The sequence below is a fragment of the Apodemus sylvaticus genome, chromosome 10 (genome assembly GCF_947179515.1).
Source record: "Apodemus sylvaticus chromosome 10, mApoSyl1.1, whole genome shotgun sequence".
NCBI lineage: Eukaryota > Metazoa > Chordata > Mammalia > Rodentia > Muridae > Apodemus > Apodemus sylvaticus.
The window spans coordinates 89,469,893-89,496,897 of NC_067481.1; the positions used below are offsets into that span (position 1 = coordinate 89,469,893).

At 45.5% G+C, this 27,005-nt stretch overlaps 1 protein-coding gene across 1 annotated transcript in view; it reads left to right on the top strand.

Annotated features, from left to right (window-relative positions):
* Positions 1-27,005, top strand: part of Tenm2 (teneurin transmembrane protein 2) — a 922,633-nt gene that overhangs the window by 829,338 nt on the left and 66,290 nt on the right. The window contains exons 13-14 of the mRNA XM_052195978.1: positions 22,063-22,209; positions 23,912-24,008. Of these exons, the coding sequence (XP_052051938.1) occupies positions 22,063-22,209; positions 23,912-24,008 (244 nt within the window). The remainder of the gene's footprint in view (positions 1-22,062; positions 22,210-23,911; positions 24,009-27,005) is intronic.

Consider the following 27,005-nt stretch of genomic DNA (forward strand, 5'->3'; position numbering starts at 1 on the left):
GGTGGGGGTGGGGTTAGAATGAGTAAAGATATTGAAGGGAATAAGAGAAAGTGGTTCTTTTCCTATTAAACCAGAGAATGCAGGCAGGTTAAATGGCATCTCTTAGCCATGTTACTACCAAACTTCTTGCCATCCTTTAAACAGCAACTGAACTAACTTTTCATTTCCATATAATGAGACCAAAAAGGATCCATATTCATTCATTCACTGACCTGCTCTATGTGGGTCTGATTTAAAAAAAAAAATGCATTCATATCCTAGAGAATGCTAGCCCAGAAAACAGTTGACCCAGAATTAAACCATTTGCAATGCATCACACACAAGAGAAGCCACGGCAAACTGTCACTATCTCACACATTCGGTTTGTAGAATGTAACATCTTCCTCTCTGCTGTTAACACCCGTGAACAACACTTTACTATTATCATCATTTGTGAGTTCAGTGGCTGGGGAGATGTGGAAAGTGTGCCTACCATTGCCTTCAGAGAGCCCTGGCTCCAAAACTAGTTTCTATCCTTGCCACTTGGATGACTTTTGACAAGTCATGTGTTTTGAATGAGCTTTGATTCTTTCCTTCCGTAGGTTGAGGATGGGTTCTATCCTGCTGTTCAGGAGACAATATGTGAAGAAATGTATAGCATGGTTCTCAGTAGTCCATAAGCTATTAGCTTTAAAGTTATTGACACCATGCCTCCATACTTTCAACGCAGCTTCCCAAATATGTCTTCAGGAAGTGCTGAGACCAAAGAGAGTGAATGGCTATGCAGGCTAGAGGCCCAGCATCCCACAACAAAGTCCTTAGAGCTAAATCTGAGGTGTGAATACAGATGTCTGCAGCCTTCTCCCATTTCACCATCCCACTGGAAGTTTTCTGGAACACATGGTTTACAATCTTTTAAATAAAGTGGACACACATAGCAAACACAAATAAATTGGAAAAGACAGGGAAGCACCAAGAGTCCCACTACTGTTTGCAAGAACATGAATATAATAAGCATTGATAAGAGACCATTCATGTGCCATGCATGTCGAGTCTGAGGTCCATATTTCCCAGGGCTTGTTGAGCTAAGTGTGATAAGCATATTCAACGTTTATTGGGTGCCTAATGTATTCAGTACCGTACTAGATGTGATACAAAAGACCTCACTCTAGAAATATCTCCAGGGTAACAAATATGGAGACTGGTTTGTGAGGAAGCAAGTGAGAGACCATAGTACTTCAGATCTCACCTGTCCTTGGCTTTCTTCTAACCCAAGGTCCCTTTCCTGGCATTTCTGGCAATAATTTTTATGTATTCTCCAATACTGAACTTCGCTTGTGGCTTCCCTAAGCAATCAACCAGCATAGGGATAGAAGTCTTGAATTCTGAAGACGGGTTTGAATTCTTTTGTAGCACTGTGCTTCTGCATAACGGAAAGTCAGTTATCAACCATATATATGCATGCAGATGATTCCCTAGTAAGTGTTAATATTTCCTCAATGGAGGACGCTCAGCTAAAGCAAGCAAAGTGGGTAGCTCATTAAAATTTGATTTTCCCTCCTATCCTTTTTTTATCTCTTAATCCTCCATATATGGCACAACTTGTTCTGTTAAATAACACTCATTAATTAAATCTCATCTTCTCCTAGCTATATCTATATTTTTATTTAGTATGAAAACCTTCAAATGCTTATGATCTAATTTAGTTGGATTACTGCCTGCACAGCTCGAAATCAGAAAACTTTGAGCTTTTAGGGTGGAATTACTGACAAGGGAGGGGAGAGGGAGAGAACAGGCACTTCTCATCTCTCCCTTGGTAAGGAGTGGCTGGGTAAAAGGAGCTGGCCTAGATTTGGATAATGAGAGCACTACTCACTCAGGATCTTTGTTGACTTAGGGAAGGGAAGGGAAGACATAACCAGGAGAGAGAGAAATAAACTCAGATATCCTCCATGAACAAGAAGCAGGAACAAAGTAAGTGAGCACATCAAACAGGAAGTGAGCACAGGGGCGGGAAGCAATTGATGAATGCCCAGACTCTAGAGGGCAGGCACAAGCCAGCTCCAGCCGTGTGTTGCCCTGTAGAAATGGAAGCATCATTTTCCCAAAATGGCTACTTTTTTTCAACAGATGCCAAGAGGCAATATTGTTGTCTATTCTCCCAATTTTCCAATGCTGGCCAAAAAGGAAAAAAAAAAGAAAAAGAAAAGAAAAGAAAAAGAAAAAAAACAATCAATGCTGTTTAAGCCATCTAAATAAGAGAGTGGGGACCAATAGAGTGCACTTGTATGGCCCTGACATTTGCCTCTAAGGCATGGGTAATGAGAATTAGAAAACATCATTTACCTGGATTGAGACTGGGACAGTTTTGGCTGCTTTTGTTTGATACTCTAGCAATCCTTGGTGATTGATTTAAGCTGATATAAGTCTCATGCCCATGGTACAATGGTGGTAATTTGTACTTACATGGTGGATTTTCTCCAAGGAGCTCAAAAGACTTTGTGTTGCCTTAGTGCACCTCGCAGAGAGCAGCAGCCCCCACACAGTGAGCAGTCACAAGAGGTATTTGGCACAAGACTAGCTAGGTTGACTCACTGACTCAAATCTATGGTCTATACCATTGGCAACAATAGCATCCAAGAACCATGAGCAGGCCTTCTCGTGGTTACCTCCTCTGCCACGTTGTTTAGATTCTTAGCTTCCTCCCATCTAGTCCGATCAAGAGCCAGCTCCAAATTCCAGTGATAAACACAAACAAACCAGTGCCTGATTCCTGTCGTGCGTATGAGTGTGTACATGTCTGTGTGTGCATGCATGTGTGTGTGCCCACCTGACCTCTCAGCAGACCCAGCATGGTACATCCACACCATTGCAGCACGTCTCTGCCCTTGTCATTGGTCCAATGCCATGCTCGCAAATGCTACTCCCTTCTGAGTGTCCGAGACCTAGAACTTCCACATGGGATGCTACAGGGTTTTAGACATCCCTGTCTAAGGGAGCTTTCTAATCTGTGCTTCTTGGGTCCCCTGTGTCTCTCTTCGTTAGACTGGCAAAATGGCACATGTCAAGTCTCGTGCCTTCTCCAGCTGCAGGGGATTAACAGAAATACCCATGAAAATTAGGCATAAGGGCCCAAGAGGTACAGTGGAGGCCAGGAACCAGATTCCTGTGTTGCCTTGGTTAGGGCAGGAAAGTCAGACTGTCCCATGAGGACTGGAGCTATTCCACAGTTATTGTCTCCCGTCCATGGCTGTGAGACGTGGCCTTGCAACACAGTCCCCTGTCCTGCCCTCTCCCCTCTGCTTCCTGGGCCTTATGTGCTCTGTCTACTCTACTGAGGGGAATTCCTTGGGCTTTGCAGGCATGACCCAGGGAGAAGACTCCAGTTCAGCAGTGTAAACCTGTTGATAATTTTCCCGGGACAGCACAGCACAAGTATTCAACATTTTCTAGATTGCTTGCTCTTCCTTCCAAATTGTCTCAGATCAGGCCACCAATTCCTGGGAAACTCTCCCAGCATGATGCTCTACTATGGTCACTCATACCCTCTGCATGCAGGCATGCTGTCAGCATCCTTCAGAGGCAGGCCACGAACCAGGGGAAACCTGGCCATTTGGAATGCATGTGTTGGGGAGGTGCTAGGCTCACCGGAACGACAAAGGCTGACATATCTTCTGCTTCCCATCTGACCCCCACCTCCAATATCAGGACACTCTTCCTCACAGACAGAGGGGGGGGGATGAAAACATTCAAGATCCACAGTGTTAGGGATGGAACCAAGAACTGATTAGACTTCCAGAATCAAGCTTTCCTCAATAAATCCAAATCAATTTTAAAGTTTAAAAGGTATGGGATGGAAAGCTATCCATGTCTTCATAGACACAGCATATCAAGAAATGGCTGTCTGCTTCCTTGGGAGTTATTTCCACCTTGTGCTTTCTGGTTGGGTTCTCAGTACTCTCCTTCATCAGGCCTCTCAAGGTGACGGATGATGCATCTACCATAATTGATACTATTGCACCCATCCATGCAGCAATCAGGCATTGTCAGGGACCCTTCTGCCATAGCCCAAGGGCACATACATCCTAGAAAACCATAAGGTCAGAGACATCACACTTTGCCAGCGCAGCCAAATCTGTAAAAGTCAGTTTTCAGACAGTTGGAAAGTGAGTGCTAGTTCAAGTCCACTGTCCTTCAGGTGAACTTGACTCCTGAAGCCAACAGGTGGCATTCAGGGAACCCCAGGCAGAAAGGAATCATTAGGACGTTTTGGCTGATGAGGTTATTCCCATGAGCCTCTAGGGTTACAGGCAAAGCAGGGGTGAAATTCCACAAGAGCCCAAGCACCTGCCTAGACCAGACAGTCTCTTTCCATCAACTCTAAATGAGATCTGTGCTCTGAGGGTACCCTTAACTCAACATTCAAATTTCTCTTCCATCACCAGTGAGATTAGGTTATGCTAAGTAATACAGCTTTCAAATATTTTCTGAGCAATAAAAAACAAACGATTGCAGTGTTATAAAATCAAATCTTTTCAGAGACATTAAAATATTACAGATACTGATCACAGCCAGGGAGAAAGACACACGCCAAGACTTTGAAGGGGAAGGAAGCAGAGGCCCTGCAAACACTGTGAGGCTGGTATGTAGAGAAGGTACTTAAAACCAAGGCAGGATAACTTCACAAGCTAAAACCACACACTGCTGGGGTGCTGCTTTTGAATTTCTCTTTCCTCACAATCTGTTACTTTCTCCCTTTCTATTAAAACCTTGACAATACCTCTGGCAGAGTCTGGTTCTTTGGTTTCACCAACCCTAAGACCAAGCAGTAGTACAATATGGGTTTGGGGGGGGGGGACTAAATTATCCCTTGCCTTAGAGTCTGTAACACAGCAGGTACCCAGGGATTGCTGGCCAGCCTTGAGATTCCCTGGGAACATGCCCTTCCCCCTTGGCCAGCATCTGATTCATTTAAGACAAAGTGAAAGAAAAACCACGTTGTATACAGGAGAATAACTGGGGAGGGATAAGGAGAAACCAACGAGTTTGCTTCAAAAAAAAATGTTTCTTGCTGTAAAATTACCCACTTATAAGATGTATGGAGCTGGCTTCAAAGGTGGACCACCCAAAGGACTCACTAGGTAGATCAGGGGTTTCTCCTGAGTTTGAGTGGTCTTTTAGGCTCAAACAGAGGATGGTTTTTTTTTTAATGCATTCACAGTGGGGGTAGTATCACATCTAACATCAGAAAAGTGCTTCAGAAGGGGGCAGAAAAAACTCTACTCTCAAATGTAAAACATGTATGTGATATGTCATACAGTAATTTTTTAAGAAATCAAAGGATTTGAATCTGGTAAAAGAGACGGTTTCTAGAACTTCAGAGGGGATTCAAGGAAGTGACTTCAAGGAAGATGCACTGTCGATGGCCACACTTTCTGTCACTTCCTGATTCTGCTCTTTCGCCCCCTTTGACAGCTTAGCTTTATACAAAATCAGTCTAGAGTGAAGAAGCCAAGAGAGCTAAAGTGTTGCCTTTGTCCCTGGTTTTGATCTACTAACTCAACTGAGTTTCCCATCTAGAGTTTACCAGCTAAGTTACTGAGTCCTTAGCCACGACTGCTAAGCTCTTTGCCACGCCTCCCCCCTTTCTAAACTTTGTGTTCACATCGTGAGTTGTGTTGACATTGTGAGGTGGAGACTATTAGCATGCTGTGGATAGACAGAGAAAAAGAGCGGCTGAGCTCCGAACCCCACCGACCACCTCGGATCATGCCATATTTTGATCACCTGCTTTGCCCCCAGGTAGAAGCAGCAGCAACAGGGTTCCTTTGAAGTCCCACAATTTGATCAGGTATATGGGTACCAGGGATCCATTCTCACCTGCTGGTCAAATCATCCCTGACAAGAGTGTGCCTTTGGGGATGAAGGACAATGCCCCCCTCACCTTAACCAGCGTGCTTCAGGCTAAAGAGTGCACCAAGTAACTTCAGATTGTACAACTGACCATGTTGTACACACATGGTTGTTGTTGATCCATGTTGGCACAATTGGCCAACTTGCCTAAATTTAAGTTGACTTTTCTATCAGAGTTCACATTTCCACCAACTTTTCATTAAATTAATTATTCAAAACAATTCAGAGTTAGCGTTCTCACAGCAACTGTAACTCTGCCATGACTAGATTAAGGCGTAAATTGAACAGCATGTTTTGCAATAAAGTTAATTTTATATTCACCAGAGAACTGAGTTATAGTTGCTGTGGGAACCATCATTTTGAATCTCTTGACTTTGGTGCATTTAAATTCTCTGCCACAGCACTGCACACAGTAGCATATTCTGCATGGACATTTAATTTGCTTCAAATCGTGTGGCCTAGCTACCCTGAACTTGGAAATCCTGTCAGAAACTAACATTGCAGCCTTGTGATTTTTCCCAGTCTCCTTCCTTTTCCTGGTACCTATGACACTATACAGAGAAACAGCCAGGGAACCAAAATGATCTCCTGCTTTATTTTGAAATTGCCTGCTTGGAGGGAGGTGACTTTCTTTTCGAAGCACCGAGTCTCGGGCAATGTCATCTAAAGCAGGCAATGTCATTGCATTTATGTGCAGCCAGGATTCTCATCCAAGGGTATTTTTGGATCTGTGCTGTATTATTCAGTACACATGGGGTGACCTCTGAAAGCTCCAAGTCCTTGCATTGCATATGCCATTAATCATGCAGGCATGCGCGGCCATATATCAGAACTTACTGGCGCTCGGGAAAAGCTAAGCAACTTTTCCCACAACCACATAAAACCCAGGCATCTCTAAATCAAGAAGCATTGCAGAGCCTCCCTAAAAGGTACATTCAGCAGAACTATAATAGAATACAGGCTTGGTCCTGATGGTGAGGGATCAGAAGCAGGTGCTGAGGCAGAGGCAGAGGCCTGTTCTGGGGGGGGGGGGGGAAGGGGGTAGCAAAGGAAGAAAGCTCTGAGATAGTTAGAGATGCAAGTGTCTCATCTACAGGGATTATTGATTTTTGTAGTTTTATTGGGAAAAAAATCAGTCATGCTTTCTGCCTCCTGAGGATTGCTCCGCTGCAATTTGGGAGTATATATATGTGTGGCGACTCTGCAGGTCAACAGCTGAGTAGCAGCTCCCATCCGCCCGTTCAATTATCCATTTAGCTAGAATGTGACTTAGCAGAAACAGACTGCTGTTTTGCATGTGAAAATGTATTTGAAAAGAGGGAATTTAGTTTCTCAGCAAACGAGAAGATTTCAAAGAGAGAGCTTGCCTTTCTCCGGGTGTACTCATTATGCAAAACTGAAGAATAGCACCTAACAATAGCATATGCCAGATTGTGGGAATTCTGGTGACTATTCTCTTCTCTCTTGGGAAAAAAAAAAAAAAACCAAACCTCCTTACTCCTCACACCGAGGCACCCTTTCCTGTGTGCTTCCTGCTCAAAATGATTGCAAAACTTGTACACAAACATCCTGCAGTGAGCAGTGCCCCTCCCCCATAATCCTTTAGAAGACTTTAAATACTGAGTTGGGGGAAAAGACTCAGTCACAGAATTCAAGTTGTCTCAGAACCAACTTCAGCTGGCCTGGGTCACTGGGATAGAAAGGGTGAATGACAGATGACTGGATTGATGACTAAGATGGGTGTGGGGAACACTGTGCCACCCAGAGGAGGGCAAAGGGGACTAAAGAAGAGAATGAAAGATGGGAGTGATTTTTACTGCTTCTCTGCAAGGCAAGCTGTACTGCAAGATAAGGTAGAACATACCATCTCTTATGAATTCATTTGTCTCCTAGTGTTCTCAGGATTTGGAGGGATTGATGGGTAAGAAATCCTTGATGGATTAATGAGTAAATAGATTTAGCAATAGATAGATAGATGATGGATAGATGGATGGATGGATGGGCAGATGATAGATAGATAATAGATAAATAGGTAGATAGATAGATAGATAGATAGATAGATAGATAGATAGATAGATAGATATAGAATGATATAGAGAAAGAGGTGGGTAGATTAAATAGATATAGATGATTGATAGATATATAGAATCATATAGAGACATATAAATGTAGATGATAGATGTATAGAATGACACAGATAGATACATAGATACATAGATACATAGACATGATAGATACATAGATACATAGATAGATGCATAGATAGACATGATAAATATATAGAATGATATTAACACACATACATACTAGATAGGATGAGTCAAACTATCCCTAATGGATAAGCAGAACACAAAGGAATTTAAAAAATCAACAATGATAACACAACGTTTTCTGGGAATGATCCAAAGAGACCCAAGAAGAGAAGATGAAGTTAGCTGAATGAGAATAACCTCTGGGCTAAAGTTACTACATTAAGAACATCTCTAGAGCTGATGGAAGTGAGACTGTCCTTCCTGGCCCTACAGAGCCTCTGCAAGCCTGTTGTTCTGTCCTCTTTGCAGCCCTTCCTATATGTACTGTTCGGAAGCAAGACACTCCCGTGTCGCGATCATCCTTTGCCACCAGGTACCCCTTTTAACATGGCAAATGACTTCGAAAGTAAAAATCACCGCAGAGATCCAGTTCCTCATCATCATCTATTACTGGTTCCCAACTAGGGATGTGATAGGCTTATATCATCTGGGGCACATTTGTGTCTCAAAAGATTTTTCTTTCCAGAGAATAGGGTAGGGAAACCTACAGGCATCTATCTGTAAGTAGCCACAACTGGTACTAACCAAGGCATGGCTTACCCAGTTAGCTCCATGATCTCCTCGTGATCTGCCTTCTAAATTTTCCCCTGTCAACCACCTAAAAGGACAACCTTACACTTCTATTTAGCCTCCCCTTGATGCCAACATAACACACACACACAGAGAGAAAGAGAGAAAGAGAGAGAGAGAGAGAGAGAGAGAGAGAGAGAGAGAGAGAGAGAGAGAGAGAGAGAGAGACTTCTCTTCAGAATAGAGCCAGTATGTTTAGAATAAACTATAAAACTGTGCCCTTCCCTGTCTCTGCTCTGGCCATCTGGGCATTTGCTATCTCTTTGATACCCATGCATTCTTCTACCTCAAGTCTTTGTTCTCCCGAATGTCTTCTGCTTGATCTACTCTTCTTCCAAACAGTTGCAACACTGGTTCTTTCCTGTGCTTGGCATTCTTCATTCATATGTCACCTTGTCTGCAGGACTTTTCCTGACCCATTGATTGAAAAAAGAGAGAAATAGCTCACAAAGTATTTGTTGACCACACTCCTAGATCTGCTACAAAATCAGCATACGGTCAGTGCTCAATAAACACGACACTGGGCTGGCATTTCTCCCTCAGAAGTCCTCTTCCTTTGGTTCCCACATGCTAGTCTCATCAGGGGCTATAAACAGAGCAAGAGGCAAAACCATATCACCATGCAACCACTTCCGCTGCAGGATCTTTCTAGCGCACAGCCTGTTTCTCAGCTTCAGTGACTCCATCTGTTTGTGTCCACAGAGGAGCCCTCCCCTCAGCCCCTCATGCTACCCAAACTTCCATCTAACCCCAAAATGGCAATTCATTCATTCCACAGTGAAGAAGCCTTACAGTTCCAGTATCCTCTCTCCCTAAAGGGAACTCTGTATGGGTAATGAAGCTGAACATCAGAAGTTTGCTTAGAAAGCAAAGAATCAAAGCAAAAAACATAGTCACTCCTCCCTTTCCATAGAGACCTTGTTTCATGGCCCCAGAGAGTACCAAAATGCCCTTGTAAGGTGACATATTGTTTGCATGTAACCTTCACCACACATCTACACCCTTTAAACCATTTCTGGGTTATCCATCATACCTAATGCACGTAAATGCTATGTTAAAAGTTGTAGACCACATTGTTTAAGGAATAATGACAAGAAAACTCTGAACTGTGATCAGTAAAAGTGCAAACTGTTCAAGGCAAGATTGGTTGAATCTGAGATACAGAACCCACGGATTCAACAGATGGCACAATAGCACAGAGCCATCCTCTCCCATAGAAACCAACCAAGCTAGAGAGGAACAAAGTATACTGGCCTCAGTTCAAATCCCTCCTCTACCACTCGGAAGGCCCATGACCCCACTAACTAAAGTTGATTAACTCCAGGGAACTTCAGACATTTCAGCCACATGTAAAGATGAAATGTATTTTCTATGGTCCTTGCAATGCCTTGGTAAGATATATGGACTGTGGATTATTGAGCTAGTACTCCTAAGTGACAAACACCAGTGCTTCCCTCCCTACCCTTCATGGGGCAGGATAGATTTCAAAATGGATTTGAGTCTCTCTTTACCCTTCAGCGACACTATCTCATCCTGTTAGTATACTGAGTTGTGGGTGAGATTTCTTACCCTGTGATCCTAGGAGAATTTAAGTTCTTTTAATGTCCATCATGGGGACATTTTACTCAGGAAATTCTCCAGAAAGTTACTTCACTTTTCTTGTTTCTTTCCAACTCTTGAAAAGTGCTTTCCTTAAAAAGTGTTCTATTGACTATGTTCTTCCTTTTTGTCTAGCTGTGTTTTTCTGCTTTTGAAACAATATTTTGCTGCATAGCTCAGACTGGACTCAAGCTTGAGACCCTCTTGCCTTGGCCTTTGGAATCCTGGAATTACACCTGTATGTCTACCCACCCAATTCTGTTCCTATTTTAATTAATAAGATATGCCCTCTCCTCAGCACCAATCTATGTGCTAATAAAAGACTTTCCTGAAGCACACAGACTGTGTCTCCAGTGATAACAACAGTGGTAATAGCATCTATACAGGAAATTTACCATGGGCCATAGTTATTAAACCTTAACAGCTCGAGGGCATCAACACTTTGCAGGCTCTGATTTTGTAGGGCATGTAGGGGTCGTGCACTTTGCTTAAAGGTCATGCAACCAAGGGTAGAGCTCAGATTCGAACTTGCACAGTTCAGCCACAGACCCTAAGTGTAGCTGAGCCCACCTCACAGATTCCACACCTGCAGATGCAACCTAACTGCAAACAGGAAGAAAAGTGGATCAGAGTTGTATACAGATGGCCTTTCTTTTCTTTCCTCCTTTCCTTTCCCTTTCTTTCTTCCTTCCTCCCTTTCTTTCTTTCTTTGTCATTATTCCCTAATACCAAGCAGCAACTACCAATACAGCATTGACATTAGCATTGTCTTAGGTGTAAGTCATACAGACATGACATACAATATTCATGGGGATTCTGTAGACTACATACAAATACTGCACTGCACCATTTCATAGGCAGGCTCTTGAGCAGTTGAAGATTGTTCTCGTCTGAGGCAGGTCCTAAAACCAAACCTTGGTAGATAGATGTTGAGGGACGTATGAGTGACTTTATTGTCCCGGACCGTCCGGATGTTTTAGTCCCAGCAGGCATACTGAAGGGTCTCATACTCCATGCGACAAGTGACATATTCTATAACTCCGACCTCTTCTTTGTCTCTGGAGACCTTTATCTCTGTAGTCACCATCTACCTCCTTGATGACCAGTCAATACCCCCCTCCCCTCACTTCCTCACTCCCCCCCCCCAGTCCACCTTCCTCAATTCCCTAATCTCACTTCCTGACCTCAGTCATGACTCCAGGTCACCTGGGACTCATGGTTCTCTTGAGATGCACTTCAGTGCACAACATCAGCATTCCTGGGCAAACTGGATGGCTGCTCAGCCTAATGAAGAACAGGTTTGTGGAGCCTGTCCAAGTCAGACTCCTGGCTCTGCTACTCCAGCTGTGTAACGTAGCTTCTCCATGTCTCTACACTCTCATGTGTAGGATGGGAGTAATAATAGTACCTACACCAGGGTGTGCTGTAACGACACTGACTGATCTCGTGTGAGAGAAGCGCCTAGGACTGTTGCTCTCATGGTTGGGGTATCATAGTCATGGTGTAGAACGCTTCCTGAGATCTAGAATTTCAGTCCTGGGGTCGCTTCTTTGCCTGGCCCCTTTAACATCTCTAAGAACCAGACATTTCATGTTTTCTTACATTTCTTGAAATTGTGCTAGATACAGTTACAAAAATGGCAATTGATTGTTGGTCTGATTTTACATTCGTTTAAGAGAGCCGTCAGCCCTCCAGGAGTAAGAAGTCCGTGCCCACAGGCCTCCCAGGTGTTATTTGTGTTTTTATGACCCTCCTGTGGCTAGCAGGAGACTCCGTGGGTGTAGAATTGGATGGTTAAAAATAACAAATAAGAAATCAAAGGCATGCCTGCCCCTATTTCCATACCGGTAGGTACCATATTCATTATTTGCTGGACAGCCGTGGGAATGCGCGGCGTACGTTAAAACAACTTGATCATCCTCCAAGAAGGAAATTAAACCTCTAGGCTCCCTCTCTCTTCTCATCCTCATCCCAGCCTTTGTGTGACACTCAGCACCCTCTTAATCTACCTACGCGCCTCCTCTTCCACTTCTCTGGGCGCTCCAGTCTGTCTCTTTCAGTCGGGAGCTATCTGCATCTTACAGGTTTTTGAGGCAGAAGTCCATACTGGCGCGCCAGACACTGCCCCTGCCACAGCCTGGGTTTGGACCCCGTGCAGCAAGCAGCTGCTGCTTCTGCTGGGGAAAGGATCATCCTTCCAGCGCTTGGGGCGTGGCCCGCGGGAGGCTTTTCCTTTTACCTGGCTGCTGAATCAAGGGCAAGCTAAAACAGCAAAACACAGCCCAGGTTTCTTTTCTTTCTTTTTTTCTTTCTTTCTTTCTTTCTTTTTTTTTTCGTGAATTCATCCAGCAAATATCTTTATGCTAACCACTGGGGTGAGCACTGGGAATCCAGCCATAAACAACAGAGCCAAAGTCTCTCCCTCGGGAGGCATTGAGGAGCCCAGGAGGGAGGCCATTAAACCACTGGTTCTTAGCCTTCATTGTGTAGTGGAATATCCTAGAGAGTTATAAAGAAGGAAAGAAGAAAGGACTGGGAGTATAGCTTGGTGGTAGAGGATTACTTAATGTGAGTGAGACTCTAGGTTCAATTCCAGTACTAAAGGAAGAAAGAAAAATAGGGGAGGGGGAGGGGGCACGGAGGAGAATCCTCATGCTGCTCCGCATTTACAGTACAAGCCCGAGGACAAGAGTTCAAATCCACAACAGCCACATAAATGGCCCGCCTGCAATCTCAGGGCTTGGGAGACAAAAACAGAGCATCTTTCCCTTGGAGCAAGCTTCTGAGCTGGACAAACAGAATCAGTGCACTACCATGCCTCCGTATACAAAGTGAGGGGGAGGGGCTCCAATGAGAATTCCTCCCGCAGTCCTTTGGCCTTCACGTGAACTTAAATACACAGTTGCATTCACCAGCACATACATGATGCTCCCTCGGACATGTGAACATCCACATATACTACATCCATGTATGCATGCAAGAAAGAAATGAAAAGGAGATAGAGAAACAGAGAGATAGTGGCACCTGGGGTCTTCCTGTCAGAAAGATGGGGATTTTCTTACCGGCTGGGCCAAATGGAAGGATGATCAAGGTAGGTGCAGCCAGGCTGAAGGCTACTACTTTCAACAAAGGTTGGATGATGATAGGTGTGAGCAAGAAAAAGAGAGAGCTATGAAGGGGGTGGGGTGCTGTGGAGGGGGTGGAGGTTCTGTGGAGGGGATGGGGGTGCTGTGGAGGGGGATGGGCTGAGCAGGAAGTCAGGAAATCCACCCCGTGGCAGGATGATCCTGTTGAGCCAAAATGAATGGCCTTGCTGAAGTGGATAGGGTGGCCTTAGTTTAGAGAGAGAGGGGCTTTGAAGAAGTCCCAAAGAAGGATCCATGTTCCAGAGGCCTAGAGGGCGGTGGGGTGGAGCCCAGAGAGCAGAAGCGTAATGAGAAGAGACAAGCCCAACTACAGACAATGCACCTTCGAGGTCCTGGTTGGGGCTCAGGACTTAATCGCAAAGTAATGTCCACAGGACAGACATTGAGGCCTGGGGGTTTGGGGGGAGGCTTGTTGTAAGAGAGGGTAGCCAGCCTTCTCAGAGGGCGACTCAGTCCTGAGGAATGAAATCCAAGCACAGGCTCTTGTTCAAGCTGAGCCTGTAAGGGTCAGGGACTGTAATTCTACAGAGAGAAGCTATTCGTCTTCTAGAGCAGGAGACACGCTTTCTAGATCAGTAGTGAATCACCTGTAAGATGGTCAGCAGAGTCTTATCACAAATTAGTGTGTGCTTTGGCAACATGGACACTTGGGCTCCGCCAAGTCCAGTAGCCAGCACCCAGCATCCTCCTTTGATGGATAAAATGGAACCCCAGGCAGCTAGAGGATACTGACTCCCCCAAATTCACTCCATAACTGACCAGGGATTCCTGCTCAAAAAGAGCTTCCCCCACCCCCACGATTACCAGCCCCCTCGGATTCCTCCTCCGTGACTTCCTACTTGAACAGAATTGTCATGTATTAAGAACCCGAGACTCCAGCACAGTTAGATGTGTCTCTCCTTGCCTTTTTGGTTTTCTTTCCCCAAACGGGAACGCATCCTCTTTACTTTTTTCAAGTTCATCACTTTTTCCCGCCGCCACAGCTGAGCTTACTGCACGCCTTTTACCGCACAGACAGAAATGCTGCTGATGGTGAGAATCCAGGTGCATCCAGACATGTGCGGCAGGCAGCTGAATCCAAACCCCTCTCACCTCATGCCTGATCGGCTGTTTCTGTGGCCGCTGGCGTGGAGGGGAACAGTTTCTGCCTTCTGAGCAAAAGTTACTTCCTCCTCCACAATAGACTCTGTCAAGGAAGCTAGCTCTCCCTGTGCCTCACGCAGCACTGTACCTGCGCCCTGCACCGGCTCCCCCACCCCCCCGCCCCCCGCCTCCGCAGACCCTCAAAGATGTACAGATGCTGTGGAAACAGGGAAACATCTGCCTCTCGGTTTTCCATGTCTGCTGGCACAGCAGGCACAGCTGTTCAATCGCAGGCTCATGTCCATTCCACTGTGTACCTAGAAATGGGATCCCCACACACCTCCCACCCGACGCGTGGGTAAGCAAGGACAACCTTGCGATTTACCAGGGACTCGCAAGCTTCTTTGTCAACCAGTCTTCTTAAAGCAGTCGCAGCTCTCCCCCAGACTGTGACCCCAGAGCACCCTAGAGCTGCCACTGCTCTTTAGTATAAGTGGCAGCGACTAAACCACTAAAGATCCAGGATGCCCAACACCTCTGCTATCCTCAACTAGAAAGAGGTCCAGATAGAATGGCAGATTCTAATTACACTTCTCCTCTATGTGTACTGTTTAAATCCAGTGGTGTGTGGTGCTAAGAAAACAGTAACATTTCAACAGTTTGCAGAGACGAGAGGGTGTTGTCCCTACTTTAGCTGGCATTAAAAGCACAATTCATGGGGCTGGTTAAATGGCTCAGTCAGTAATGCACTTGCTGCAGAAGAAAGCAGCCTTGAGTTCTGATCCAGTGCACCCATGTGAATAAGCCAGGCAACACACTGAACATCTATAACCCTAGCAATGGAAGGAGACGGAGACAAGAGGATCTTGAACTTTGCTGACCAGCCAGTCTAGTCAGAGAAGTGAGTTCCAGGTTCAGTGAGGGACCCTGTCTCTAAGCACAGCATGGAGGATAACTGGGAAAGAAGATAGCCCATGTCAACTTCAGCCTTCACACAGGTACACACACACACACATGCACACACAGGCACACATACACACACACATACACACAGGCGCACACAGGTACACACAGGTACACACACATATATACACACAGGAACACACAGGTATACACACATACACACACACAGGAGCACACACAGGTACACACACACACACACACACTTAAAAATTGATGATTGAAAAGTGAACCTCTTCTCAAGAGAAAGGGTGCATGTATTACACTTAAGCCCCCACCTTTGAGCCTGTCATTCATTTCTGTGGATTTTCGCCTTTCCCCAACCTCATGTGTCGTCACTGAGTTTCTGGACCAGTAGGAATGAGAATATCCAAGTATGTAAAAAAAGCATATACTGCAAACACTGGAGAATATTCTAGTTTAAAAACAAACAAATCAGTCTGGAGGTTCCTCAGAAAACTGGACATGAGATTTCCAGAGGACCCTGCTATACCTCTCCTGGGCATATACCCAAAGGATTCCTCAGCATGCAATAAAGACACATGCTCCATTATGTTCATAGCAGCCTTATTTATAATAGCCAGAAGCTGGAAAGAACCCAGATGCCCCTCAAAGGAGGAATGGATACAGAAAATGTGGTATATTTAGACAATGGAATACTACTCAGCAATTAGAAACAATGAATTCACAAAATTTTTAGGCAAATGGTTTGATCTGGAAAATATCATCCTAAGTGAGGTAACCCAATCACAAAAGAATACACATGTAATGCAATCTCTGATAAGTGGATATTAATTAGCCCAGAAGCCCGGAATACCCAAGGCGCACAAATTACATAACAAATGACTCCCATGTAGAAGTATGGAGAGGGTCCTGATCCTGGAAAGCATTGATCTAGCATGGGAAGGGAATATAAGGACAGAGAAAAAGGAGGGAGGTGATTGGAGAAGGGATTGAGAGGAGGTTTATGGGACATATGGGGAGGGGGCATCCGGGAAAGTGGAAATCATTTGGAATGTAAACAAAGAATATAGAAATTAAAAACAAACAAACAGCTTTGAATTAGTATAAACTCCCTGGTTTTCCTGATCGGGGAGGCGAAGTGTTTTGTGTTTTGGGGGCTGTACTTGAAGAGCCTCCCAGTAATTAGAGAACCAGTAGCAACAATTGTATCAACACTCTCAGCAATATACATTCTATCCGTTGGGCACTAGTGATGCCCCAAACTCTGCTTAAATGTTCTTCATGCTTATTTTGCTTAACACAACTGGTATCTATCCAGAGTTAAGTATTGTCATCGTCTGAAGTAAGTTACTCCATTAACAAACATTTATTGCCTGGCATATGCCAGCTATCCTTCTAGACCCTGAAACTGTATCAGGGGACAAGAGGAGACAGAATGTTGCCCTTAGAGATGTTATTCTGTTGAGAGAAACAGTACATAACATTAATTGAGAAAAAAAAAAGGCATAGTTTTACAAGCAGGCTGGGCTCAAAGGTACGTCTACCAGCCTAAGATCACATGCATAGAAAGAGGTAGATCTGGTTTCATTTCCAGACCTTTCTGCTTCCAAACAAAGTTATGGTTTCCCCTCAGTTGAGATTAAAAAAAATAGAGAAAGAAACTTTTCTTGGGGTTTATAGCAGGTAGTGATGGTCTCTACTGGTCTCTTGAACTGAGCAGGCAGGTGCCAGTTCTGAGGCTTGCTTTGTAATTTGGGTTTCCGTGTAGCCAGGCTGTGCTCTCTCTTGCCTTTCCTGCATTGCAGTGCATCTTCTCCGCTGTGCTTGCTGGAAAACGTTAAAAGCCCATTCATCCCTCCTTACGTCCCAAACAGTATTAGCCACTTATGTCTACCTGTAAATTGCCACACACTGCGAAACATGTCTTAATGCTGTTTTAGACAAGTGTTTTTATAATTAGAGCTGTCTTCGAACCCATTTACTCTCCCACTTTTTTCCTGGGCCCTAGACATTATTTTGCTCATGCCTAACTTTTGTTTAAGTCAAAAAGCCTGCCGAGCTGGTAGCTCTGTCAACAAGACCTTTCTCTGCTTCTTTTTTCTTTTTCTCCAGTGATTGGTATTTATATGAAAGAGGTCGTGGAAACTATTGGACTTCTACCAGACATGTTGATTCCCTTCATTCATTCCTGGTCATACTTGACATCCTTCCTTCCTTTCTTCATTGATTCATTCATTCACACACACCCCAACTCTCCATTGAGTACTACAATCCCACAGAAAATAAGTTAGACATCCGTCACATGACAGGTGAACAACCCAAAAGGAATGCCCAGTGCAGCTGTTTAATCGAGCACTGAGAAGTTCTAGGAACACCATTCAAATTGTAATTAGTGACGAAGGCCACAGGATACAACTTCCAAAGATGGACTCTTGGAATACATCTAGGCTATATCCAACTGTAGCATTTTTTGTCTTAGCTCAGTTAAGAGGTAAACTCAGCCCTGGTGATTAGAGCTAGCTAGGAGAGACAGAGAAGCTGTGGGAGGGGGTGACTCCAAGGCTTCCGTCTCAGGAGTGGATGAGTTCAGGTGACATCATGGATTGGGGAAACAGTTTAGAGAGAAGAAAAGGAAAGAGGTCGCCCATGAGCAAACAGATAGGGATGCTGACGTGAGAGCAGGGGTGGGTCTGGGGCTGGAGTTGGAAGGAGTAAGTTAAAACTCAGGCATTGCACACCAGTATAGCTTTGGTTTGTGCATGCATTTATGTGAGCTCGGGATAGGCTGTGAGATGATGGGACCACCCATATTGCTGATGCCCTTGCAAGCTTTTCCTGAGAAGGAGCTGTCTGTAGTTGGAGAGGAAGGTCCCCTCCACCTTCTCTTGGCTGTTGGGAGGAGATGTAGATGGACAGATGGAAATGACTCCTGTTCATTCAAGCCCTCACTGTTAGTCTGAGACCAGGCCAGGCCCTGTGAACTCACAACCAACAGCCATGGCTGAGATCTAATAAAGCCAGGGTTTTCAGCCTCAGTACTGTGAACATTTGAACCTGTGCCATTCTTGGAGGGTGGTGGGGGTAAGCGTTCTCCTGTGCCTTTAGGATGTGGAATGGTATCCCTAGCCGCTACCTGTGAGGTGTCAAGTATTATTATCCCTAATGATGACAATCAAAAATATCTCCAGTCATTGCCAGACACACACACACAGAGAGAGAGAGAGAGAGAGAGAGAGAGAGAGAGAGAGAGAGAGAGAGAGAGAGAGAGAGAGAGAGAGAGAGAGAGAGAGAGGAAAATCTTTTATAAATCCTTTGTTAAGAACCACTGGTCCAGGGTCATGAGAGAACTTGAAGGCCCCAGGCAGCCATCAGTCCTTTGTAGCTAAAGAAATAAGCATCCAAACAGGAATGCCTTTCAGGAGTCTAAACCAGTCATTTAGAGGCAGGCACTCCAGGAAATCCAAAAGCCAGCCTGAAACTCAGAAGACTGAGATTTCCTGGATGCCCAAGTATGAGCCCATAAGCCAATTCCCAACTTCAGTCATAGCATCCTCTCCAGAGAAGAGCTGCCACCTGATGCCCATTTACCCTCCAGACTAATTACTTCCTAGGTTTTGTTTTTCCTTAAGCAGCAGCTGGCTTTGCACTTTACAAACACAAAGAGTCACCTCCTCAGAAGGCCACCAGCAGAATGAACTTGCGCTAGGGCTAGCTTGGGGTTGCCTAGCAACGCCACGCACCTACCGAGGCTGCTTTCTTCCTCTTCAAGCTAAAAGCAAAGTCCTGTCCATTAATTCCCAGCTGCCCTGAAACTTCTCAGAGATTTGCCAGCTCCCGCTGTTCGTGTTTTCATCTTCCTCGTAGGCTGTGGTGAAAACTCGCTACTCTGCCCTGTTTACCTCACTTCAGTTGGTCAGAATGAAAAGAGTAGGGGGGAGGCCTCATTCCATAGAAGAGCTTACATATTTTGAGCACATATCTCTGACTGACATGCTGGGGCTCTTGGCAAATTTAAATTTTATGTGGTGGACGTGGGTTTCCTACACAATGAGCCTTCTGTTGAGACTCTGGGCGTGATTTCAGTGAGACAGGAGGCCTCAAAGTAGCTAAATAGCAAAGCACGCATTCCAGAAACCGTGCTGAGTAAACGTTCAGAGGCCTGTCGTTTAGGGCATTCTCTGTGATCTCTTCCCCCACACTCTGCTGGTGGTAACTGCAAGGCAGAAGGTGGCTGCAGATTGACCGACCTCGATCTCTTTTTTTTCCCTGAGAACTCATCCAATGTCTCTCAGGCTGTTCCTCCTGAGTTCCATTTTGCTCTCACAGAAGTGTTTGTGGCACATCTCTGGAAGTGAGGAAAGCTTCCCTGAGAGCACTGTCTCAGGATGTGAGCAGGAGAGACATCAGTGGTTCCCCAGACAGGGCCACAGACACCTCATTGGTAAGGAAAGGTGCCAAATCCTGAGCTGGGCTTTGTAAGGGGAAGCATGGAGACCAGGATAGGTGTGTGTGCGCGCGCGCGCGTGTGTGTGTGTGTGTGTGTGTGTGTGTGTGTGCGTGTGTGCGTGTGTGTGTGTGTGTGCGCGTGTGTGTGTGTGTGTGTGTGTGTGTGCGCGCGCGCGCGTGTGCGTGCGTGTGTGTGTGTGTGTGTGTGTGTGTACACTACTAGAATTGGCACCAAGCCAGCCACCCTGCTCCAGACTCCCTGTTTCCTCCTCAGCACTGCTGCCTCCCAGAGACTACCCCCAGAGAACTCTTCATTCTGACCCTAGTATGTGCAGAATGGGACAGAGCAAGCAGAGACATTTCCTAAAGCAGTCAAACTCAATTATGGATCCACTGACCTTTCTCCTTAGGAGGAGTCCTTTAACTCACACCACAGACACATGCGCAAATTAGGTTTCTCAGCACCCACACGAGGGGTGCTTGAGGGAAGAGAGGCAGGATGCCAGGTGAAGGCCTTTGGAATGCTAGGGAGAGATGCACACTTTGATTCACAGGAAGGTTCCAGATCAGTTACCACTATCATTGGAAAGCTCTTTGGTCCCAGCCAGGCTTGTATTGGTGTACTTAGAGAGAGAGAGAGAGAGAGAGAGAGAGAGAGATTCGGAAATGGAAGTGGCCACAGAGGGAGAGAGAATGTTCAGGATGTGCAGATAGTTACTTACAGGGACAATTAAATTAATGGCCATTGGAGTATATTTAAATGAAGCAAGGAAATACACCTCCAACTGCACAACTCTATAACTTTTCCAAATGTCATTGCAATGTACGTTTACAACAGGTAAATTTTACCGTATGTAGATTATGCCTCAATAAAACTGCTCAAAGAAAGAAAAATGAAACGGAAATTAAATAGAGATTCTTGCGAGCAAGTAGGTTGTATGAGTGTGGGCACATACCACAGATCCTCTGCGTCTCTGGTTCACACAGGGCCAGGGAGCTCGGCTGACAACAGTCCTCTCAGTGCTTGCTCAACTGCCCTTGTCCAAGCCCAGGGCACAGGGGTCTATGATGGGGGTGATGGAGATGCTGGAGATGCTGGAGCAGTTAAGAAATTAAATAGGCTGCTTATTTCACAATGGAGGACGGGGCGGAAGGCGAGGAAGAAAAGAAATCCACAAAATACGAACTACCCAGACCTCACTGCCCTTACCCTGTAGACAGGGATTCAGCCTCTGTCTACGTCCCCAATTCATGGCATCCAGCACCTACCCCTTCCCTGGCCTTTAAAAACCCGTCTCTAGTTTTAAATCTACCATAAATAGGTGGCGATAAGCAGCCAACATTTTGAAATGTCCCTTAAAGCTATTACAAGGATAAGAAAATAGCCCAGCAGAGCCACCCAGCTCTTTCTTGGTCACAAGAAGCTCTTGAAAACTCATATGTAAATCTATCTTTAAAAATCTGTAAGACGGAAGGCATTTTTGACTCTGAGCTGGTAGGGATTTTTTTTTCTCTTGTATTCAGAAGGCGGAGGGAGAGAGAAAGAGAGAGAGGAGAGGAGAGAGCGAGAGAAAGAAGAAAGAAAGGAAGAAAGAAAGGAAGGTAGAAAATGAAGGAGGGAGAAGACAAAGGGAGGGAGGGAGAGAAGAAAAACGAAGGAATGGAAGAAGGAGAAGAAAGAAGAAAGGGAGGGAGGGAGGGTAGCTAAGATGGGCAGCCTCAGGATAGCACACATCCTAAGCCACTGGCTGGGAATGACAGCCTAGCGAGTCCATTTGTCAGGTCAGCACGGGTGCAGTTGTCTGGGATGTGCACTGAACTCCCTCCCCACTTTGGCAAGATTGCTCTGACCCCTGCACCCAGGTCAGTTATCACTGGGGACCCCCTGCATCTGTGCCCCAACTCCATCTTGCACCTGCATGCATGGCCTGCTTCCCCCCCCCTCAACTCTTTGGACGGCAGGTATGGGCCCCACTGTGAGGCTGGCCCAGTGGCTGCCCTGCGGGCTTGCTCCCCTTCTGCATGGCTCCCCTCCTTCCCCAGCGAGGCCTCACGTCCCTCCTTCTCATTCTCTCCATTTCTCCAACCAGATGGCTGCCCTGATTTGTGCAACGGTAACGGGAGATGCACACTGGGTCAGAACAGCTGGCAGTGTGTCTGCCAGACCGGCTGGAGAGGGCCCGGATGCAACGTTGCCATGGAAACCTCCTGCGCTGATAACAAGGATAATGAGGGAGGTGAGCAAGCGTCTTCTAATTCCCATCCCCTCAAGAACAGTGTTGTGTGTGCTTGCGTCATGAGTCACTCTCTCCTGAAAGGTCTCCTCCACCCTGTTGTCTAGTGTTGTAATGGTTCCTTTGACGTGAATAAGGTGAAGAACACACGTCCTTAGGCCAGGAGGACACTTGCAGACACAAGCCGAGGAGTCACTGAGGTTTGGTGCTGGCTTTGGATTCTCAGGTACCCATCATTGCAGAGAGGTTCTGGCTGTGGCCTTCAGGGCCAATGGTCCTGTCAGACCTTTCAGGGTGGCCCATCATGGTCAGGGACAATGGTGACGTCTGGTTTGATGGTAACTCACCCTGTCCTGGAATGTCATGGACCACGTACCCCCTCATCCTTAGGGCCTTCTGAGATGCCACTTTGCAGATGAGGCAACCAAGGCCTGAAGAGCAGCTCCACCACTCCTAAAGACCATGTAGTTTGAAGCCAGAACCCAAACCCAGCTCTGGAACCCAAGTGTGCGATCTGATCTGTCTGTGGTCACCCAGCTACAAGTCCAATCAGTGAGGGAAAAGAAAAGGTTTTTAACATTCTCCTGATGCTGAGGGAAAGTAATCTAAAGAAGATTTCATTGTAGGGAAAGCTACATAAAATTCAAATTGCAATGTACTCACTGTTTTTTTTTTTAACTACTTTATTGGTGCATAATTGATATGTTAAAGGCTGTACGTATTTAAATGCACAGGTTGATGAGTTTGGGTATATACATACACTCACAAAAGCATCACTATGACCAAAACCGTGAGCCTAGTCATCGGCACTCAGAGTTCCCTCCACTGTATGTATTCTTATTTCTTATAATGTGGTTCCCATCTGCCCTCTTAGCGAATTTTAAGAACACAGCACAGTACTTTTAGCTATCGACGTGATGCTTGTAGTTTAGCAGACCTCAAAACCAGACTTTTCTCACATGATGAAGCTCTAAATTCTATAACCCAGACCTTCCTCTGTCTTGGAAGATGAGAGTGTTCACTTGTTTATATTCTTAGTTTTTTTTAATATGTTGTTTCATTGTGTGTGGGGGGGGGCGGACATGCGTGCCCCATCATACATGTGGAAGTCAGTAGACAGCTTGGCAGGAGTCAGGTTTTCTCCTTCACCTTGTGGATCCCAAGATCAAATTCAGGCCGTCTGCCTTGGAGGCAAGCGCCACTACCCACTGAGCCATCTCATCTGCTCCTGTTTATACTTAATGTACAACTGTACCTCGAGTTTAGCCCTAACCGCAGAGCTAAGTAGCCATAATACGGCAAGAGATGACACAGCTATCAGGCTCCAAACATTCGCTCTGGATACTTTGGGGGATAGGTGTACAAACCTCTGCTCTGCCATCCAAACTCTAACAGGGCTCAAACCGAACTCAGTGTCTGGGATGGCACATGTGCAGGTGGTGTGGCTGAAGCACCACCACTGTTCTGAACGTCTGTGCTGATTGTCCTGGAGCACATTCCTGTGTCACAATGGGGCTCGCAAGAGAAACAGTGTGTAGATCGTGTGGTTTCCTAAGTTTAAATTCTGCATTCTGTCCATAATATCAGTGTGGACTCCTAGGCCACCCTCATCAAAATGACTCACAGGTCAGAGTTCATGTGAAGTTGAAGTTGTCTCGGGGGGTTAAAGGATCTATGAGTATGCCCCCCTCCCCCACTGTGACAGTCATAGAGTATGACACAGAGTATCACCATCTGGTATCAAAGTCACCTCCGCTTCATGGCCCCTGGAGTCAGCCTCAGGTATTCAAAGATGCATCCTTGTAAGAAACAAGAATATTAGACATTCTATTTTTGCTCTTTTTTCATCCCTTAATGGACACCTTGCAAATTCTATAACGATCGCCTTTGTATATATAGACAACTTGAGAACGAGCATGCATAGATACACAGATACAAGTTTGTGACCATAGACTTTCACAGGCCAGATGTACCAGCACTGTTCCTTCACTCATTTCCCACTCCCGAAACAAAGCCAGGATAGAAAACACTCCATTTCACTATTGAGCAAGGGGAGGTGTCGCGGCATGAGGCAGTTTTTTTGAGAGTCGGAATCCAGTGGCTCTTTGCGTCTGCCTCCCTGGTGATTTCTCTGAGTGCTGCGGTTGCTCACAGATCAGCTCCTTCTGCCTCCAAAAAGGAGCCGCTTCCCTGACCCCCTTCCCTGTTTGGGGTGTCAGAAACTGAAAGCATAGCAAATTGCTGGAGCGAAGAGATTCCTGGGCATCCGTGTCCCCAGCAAGCCCTGTGCTGTATCTACCTCCCTCTCGGTCAGCCTCACCTGGGTCTGGGCTCCCAACCTGAGGCATCTGATCCCCTAGCTAGAGGGCTTGCCTGCCTCATAGGCTCAACTCAGGATCCCTTGTAGAGGCAGAGCCCCAACAACACGCGAAAGACTAGGACAAAAGCCAATGAGACCGTGATTATGCTAAAGATAATAATGGCCTTCTTATGGGAACTATTAAAGCAACCTCCCAAGGAAGTAATTAGCCACCAAGAAGAAAGTCTCTGCACTGTGTTTATAAAAAGAAACTCCCAGTTAGTTCAGAGTTGCTTATGTCAGATGAGAGAGGTAGACACCACTTCTCTCTCACCTGGCGTAAGCAATTCACAACTAAGTGAGTTCTTTTTTTGGAGGAGATGCCTTGGCACAGGGTATTCTTTCTGTGGTTAATTACTTCCCTAGGAGGTGTGCTAAGCACTTTGTTGCTTATTGATAAATATTAAAGTTCCTCTCATCAGCCCCAGACCCAGGGGCAGCAAGCTCACCGTATCTCTCTCTCTGCATGTCTGTTGGGGAGGTGGTTGTCTCTGTTATCCTACCTCTGGAGTACCTGGTTCGGTCCAGTGTTGGGAATCCGCTGAAAGGGCTGTATACTTTAGAAACCTGGCACTGGGTCAGAGAGGCATCCAAGCAGAACATGAATGCGGGCCAGGGGAGCAGCCGCAAAGAACACACTTGTCATAAATCTCCTGAACGGGGAAGATAATAGAGCATTCTTCCAAAGGGAACTGGGAAAGGCCAGTCCTTCCCTATCTCTAGACATCTGAGAAGAAGAAGAAAAAAAGTCAATTTAAAGAGATGGGTTTTTTTCCTTTTTTTCTTTTTCTTTTAATTCTAAACTAAGATAGTTATAAACACAAACATAGATAGAAACATTTGAAGTTCTTTACTGACTTCATTAACTGGGGTTGAATTGAATCTCTTGTACTTTCTGTCTATTCCCTAGTAGTTCCAAAAGAACCTAAAGGATTTGATTAAACCCTGGAGAGTGAAGCCTGACCCCATTGCTGAGTTTCAGAACTCATGGGTCTCTGGCAGGGTACAAGAATTTGAATGTCTGCTAAATTTCCAGATGCCTTAGATGTAGATTTTCTTTGCGATCTACAGTCCCAAAACATTCATTTTATATAATGCCTTAATTTATCTTTCTATGCATCTAGAAAGGTACCAGATAAAATTGCTTCTTTTAAAGACCCGAAGAAATTTGTCACACACATATTTTCAGTATTCTGTGATATTTAGCTAAAAAACCCTGTCAGGAAAGGTCACCTTTAAGTATGTCCACAGCAACAAACATGGCGATGTTCATAGTCTAAATTCTTATCACTTTCTAGAACACTCGCCAGCAATGTGACTTCTCACATGACCTCAGAAAACAATGGCAGATTCTGAGGGGGAAAGCTTTGTATGTCATGGTCCCTACAAAAAAGAAAAGAAAAGAAAAGGAAAGGAAAGGAAAGGAAAGGAAAGGAAAGGAAAGGAAAGGAAAGGAAAGGAAAGGAAAGGAAAGGAAAGGAAAGGAGGAGAGCAGGAGAGGGGAGAGAGGAAAGGAGAGGAGAGGAGAGGAGAGGAGAGGAGAGGAGAGGAGAGGAGAGGAGAGGAGAGGAGAGGAGAGGAGAGGAGAGGAAAGTGGAGACCGTTTACAGACCGGCTGGCCAGAGACTGTCTTTTTAAAAGTGAGAGAACTTCACTTGAACCACTCACCCCAATTTGGAAAAATAGAGACTCAAAGAAATATTTTTGCTTACAGGAGACAAATACCAGCTCATTAAAGTCTGAGAATACACACAACATGTGTGCCAAGTGACAGGCGGATAATATTTAATTATCACCACCAAGACAGAGGTGCAAGCTCTAGTTCATCACAGCCAGGGGTAGGAGAGAGAGCGCGTGTAGATTTCCTCTCAGAGTGGGAACAGCAAGGTGAGGAGGCATCGTTAGACTGTCTGGCCTGGAGAGCCTGTACTCACTCTTTGGAGGCCCCTTTGTCACCCAGGACTTAGAAGCAGGACACCAAGCTTCGATGTGCTAAATGCCCAAAGTCCATCATTTCCAGCCTGCATGGGAGTCTGCCTGAAGCTCCCATAGGATATAGATTGGGTTCCTTAACAAGTTGATAGCCAGAGTGACAGTGGAGTCCTGACCAGGCTGGGCCATGACCTTATCAGCCCACAGCTGGAGAGGCAGAAGGATGCTCTTCGTAAGCTGAACTCATCCTGTTTGCTTTGCATCACTGTTCTCATGGCTGCACTGGACTGTCGTCTCCTTTGTTCTTTCTCAGCACCACATAGGATAGCATCCTGTTCTTCCTTCTTCCCTTCTGTGGTGTCTGCCTAGGGGACACACAGCATCATCATGCTGCAGCCTCTGATTTTCAGAGTTAGCCTGTGTCTCTTAGCTCAGCACGGGACCTCCAAAAGGTCTCAGTTTTCTTGTCTGTAAAAATGAGCGAGATTACATCAACTCCGTGAGCGAG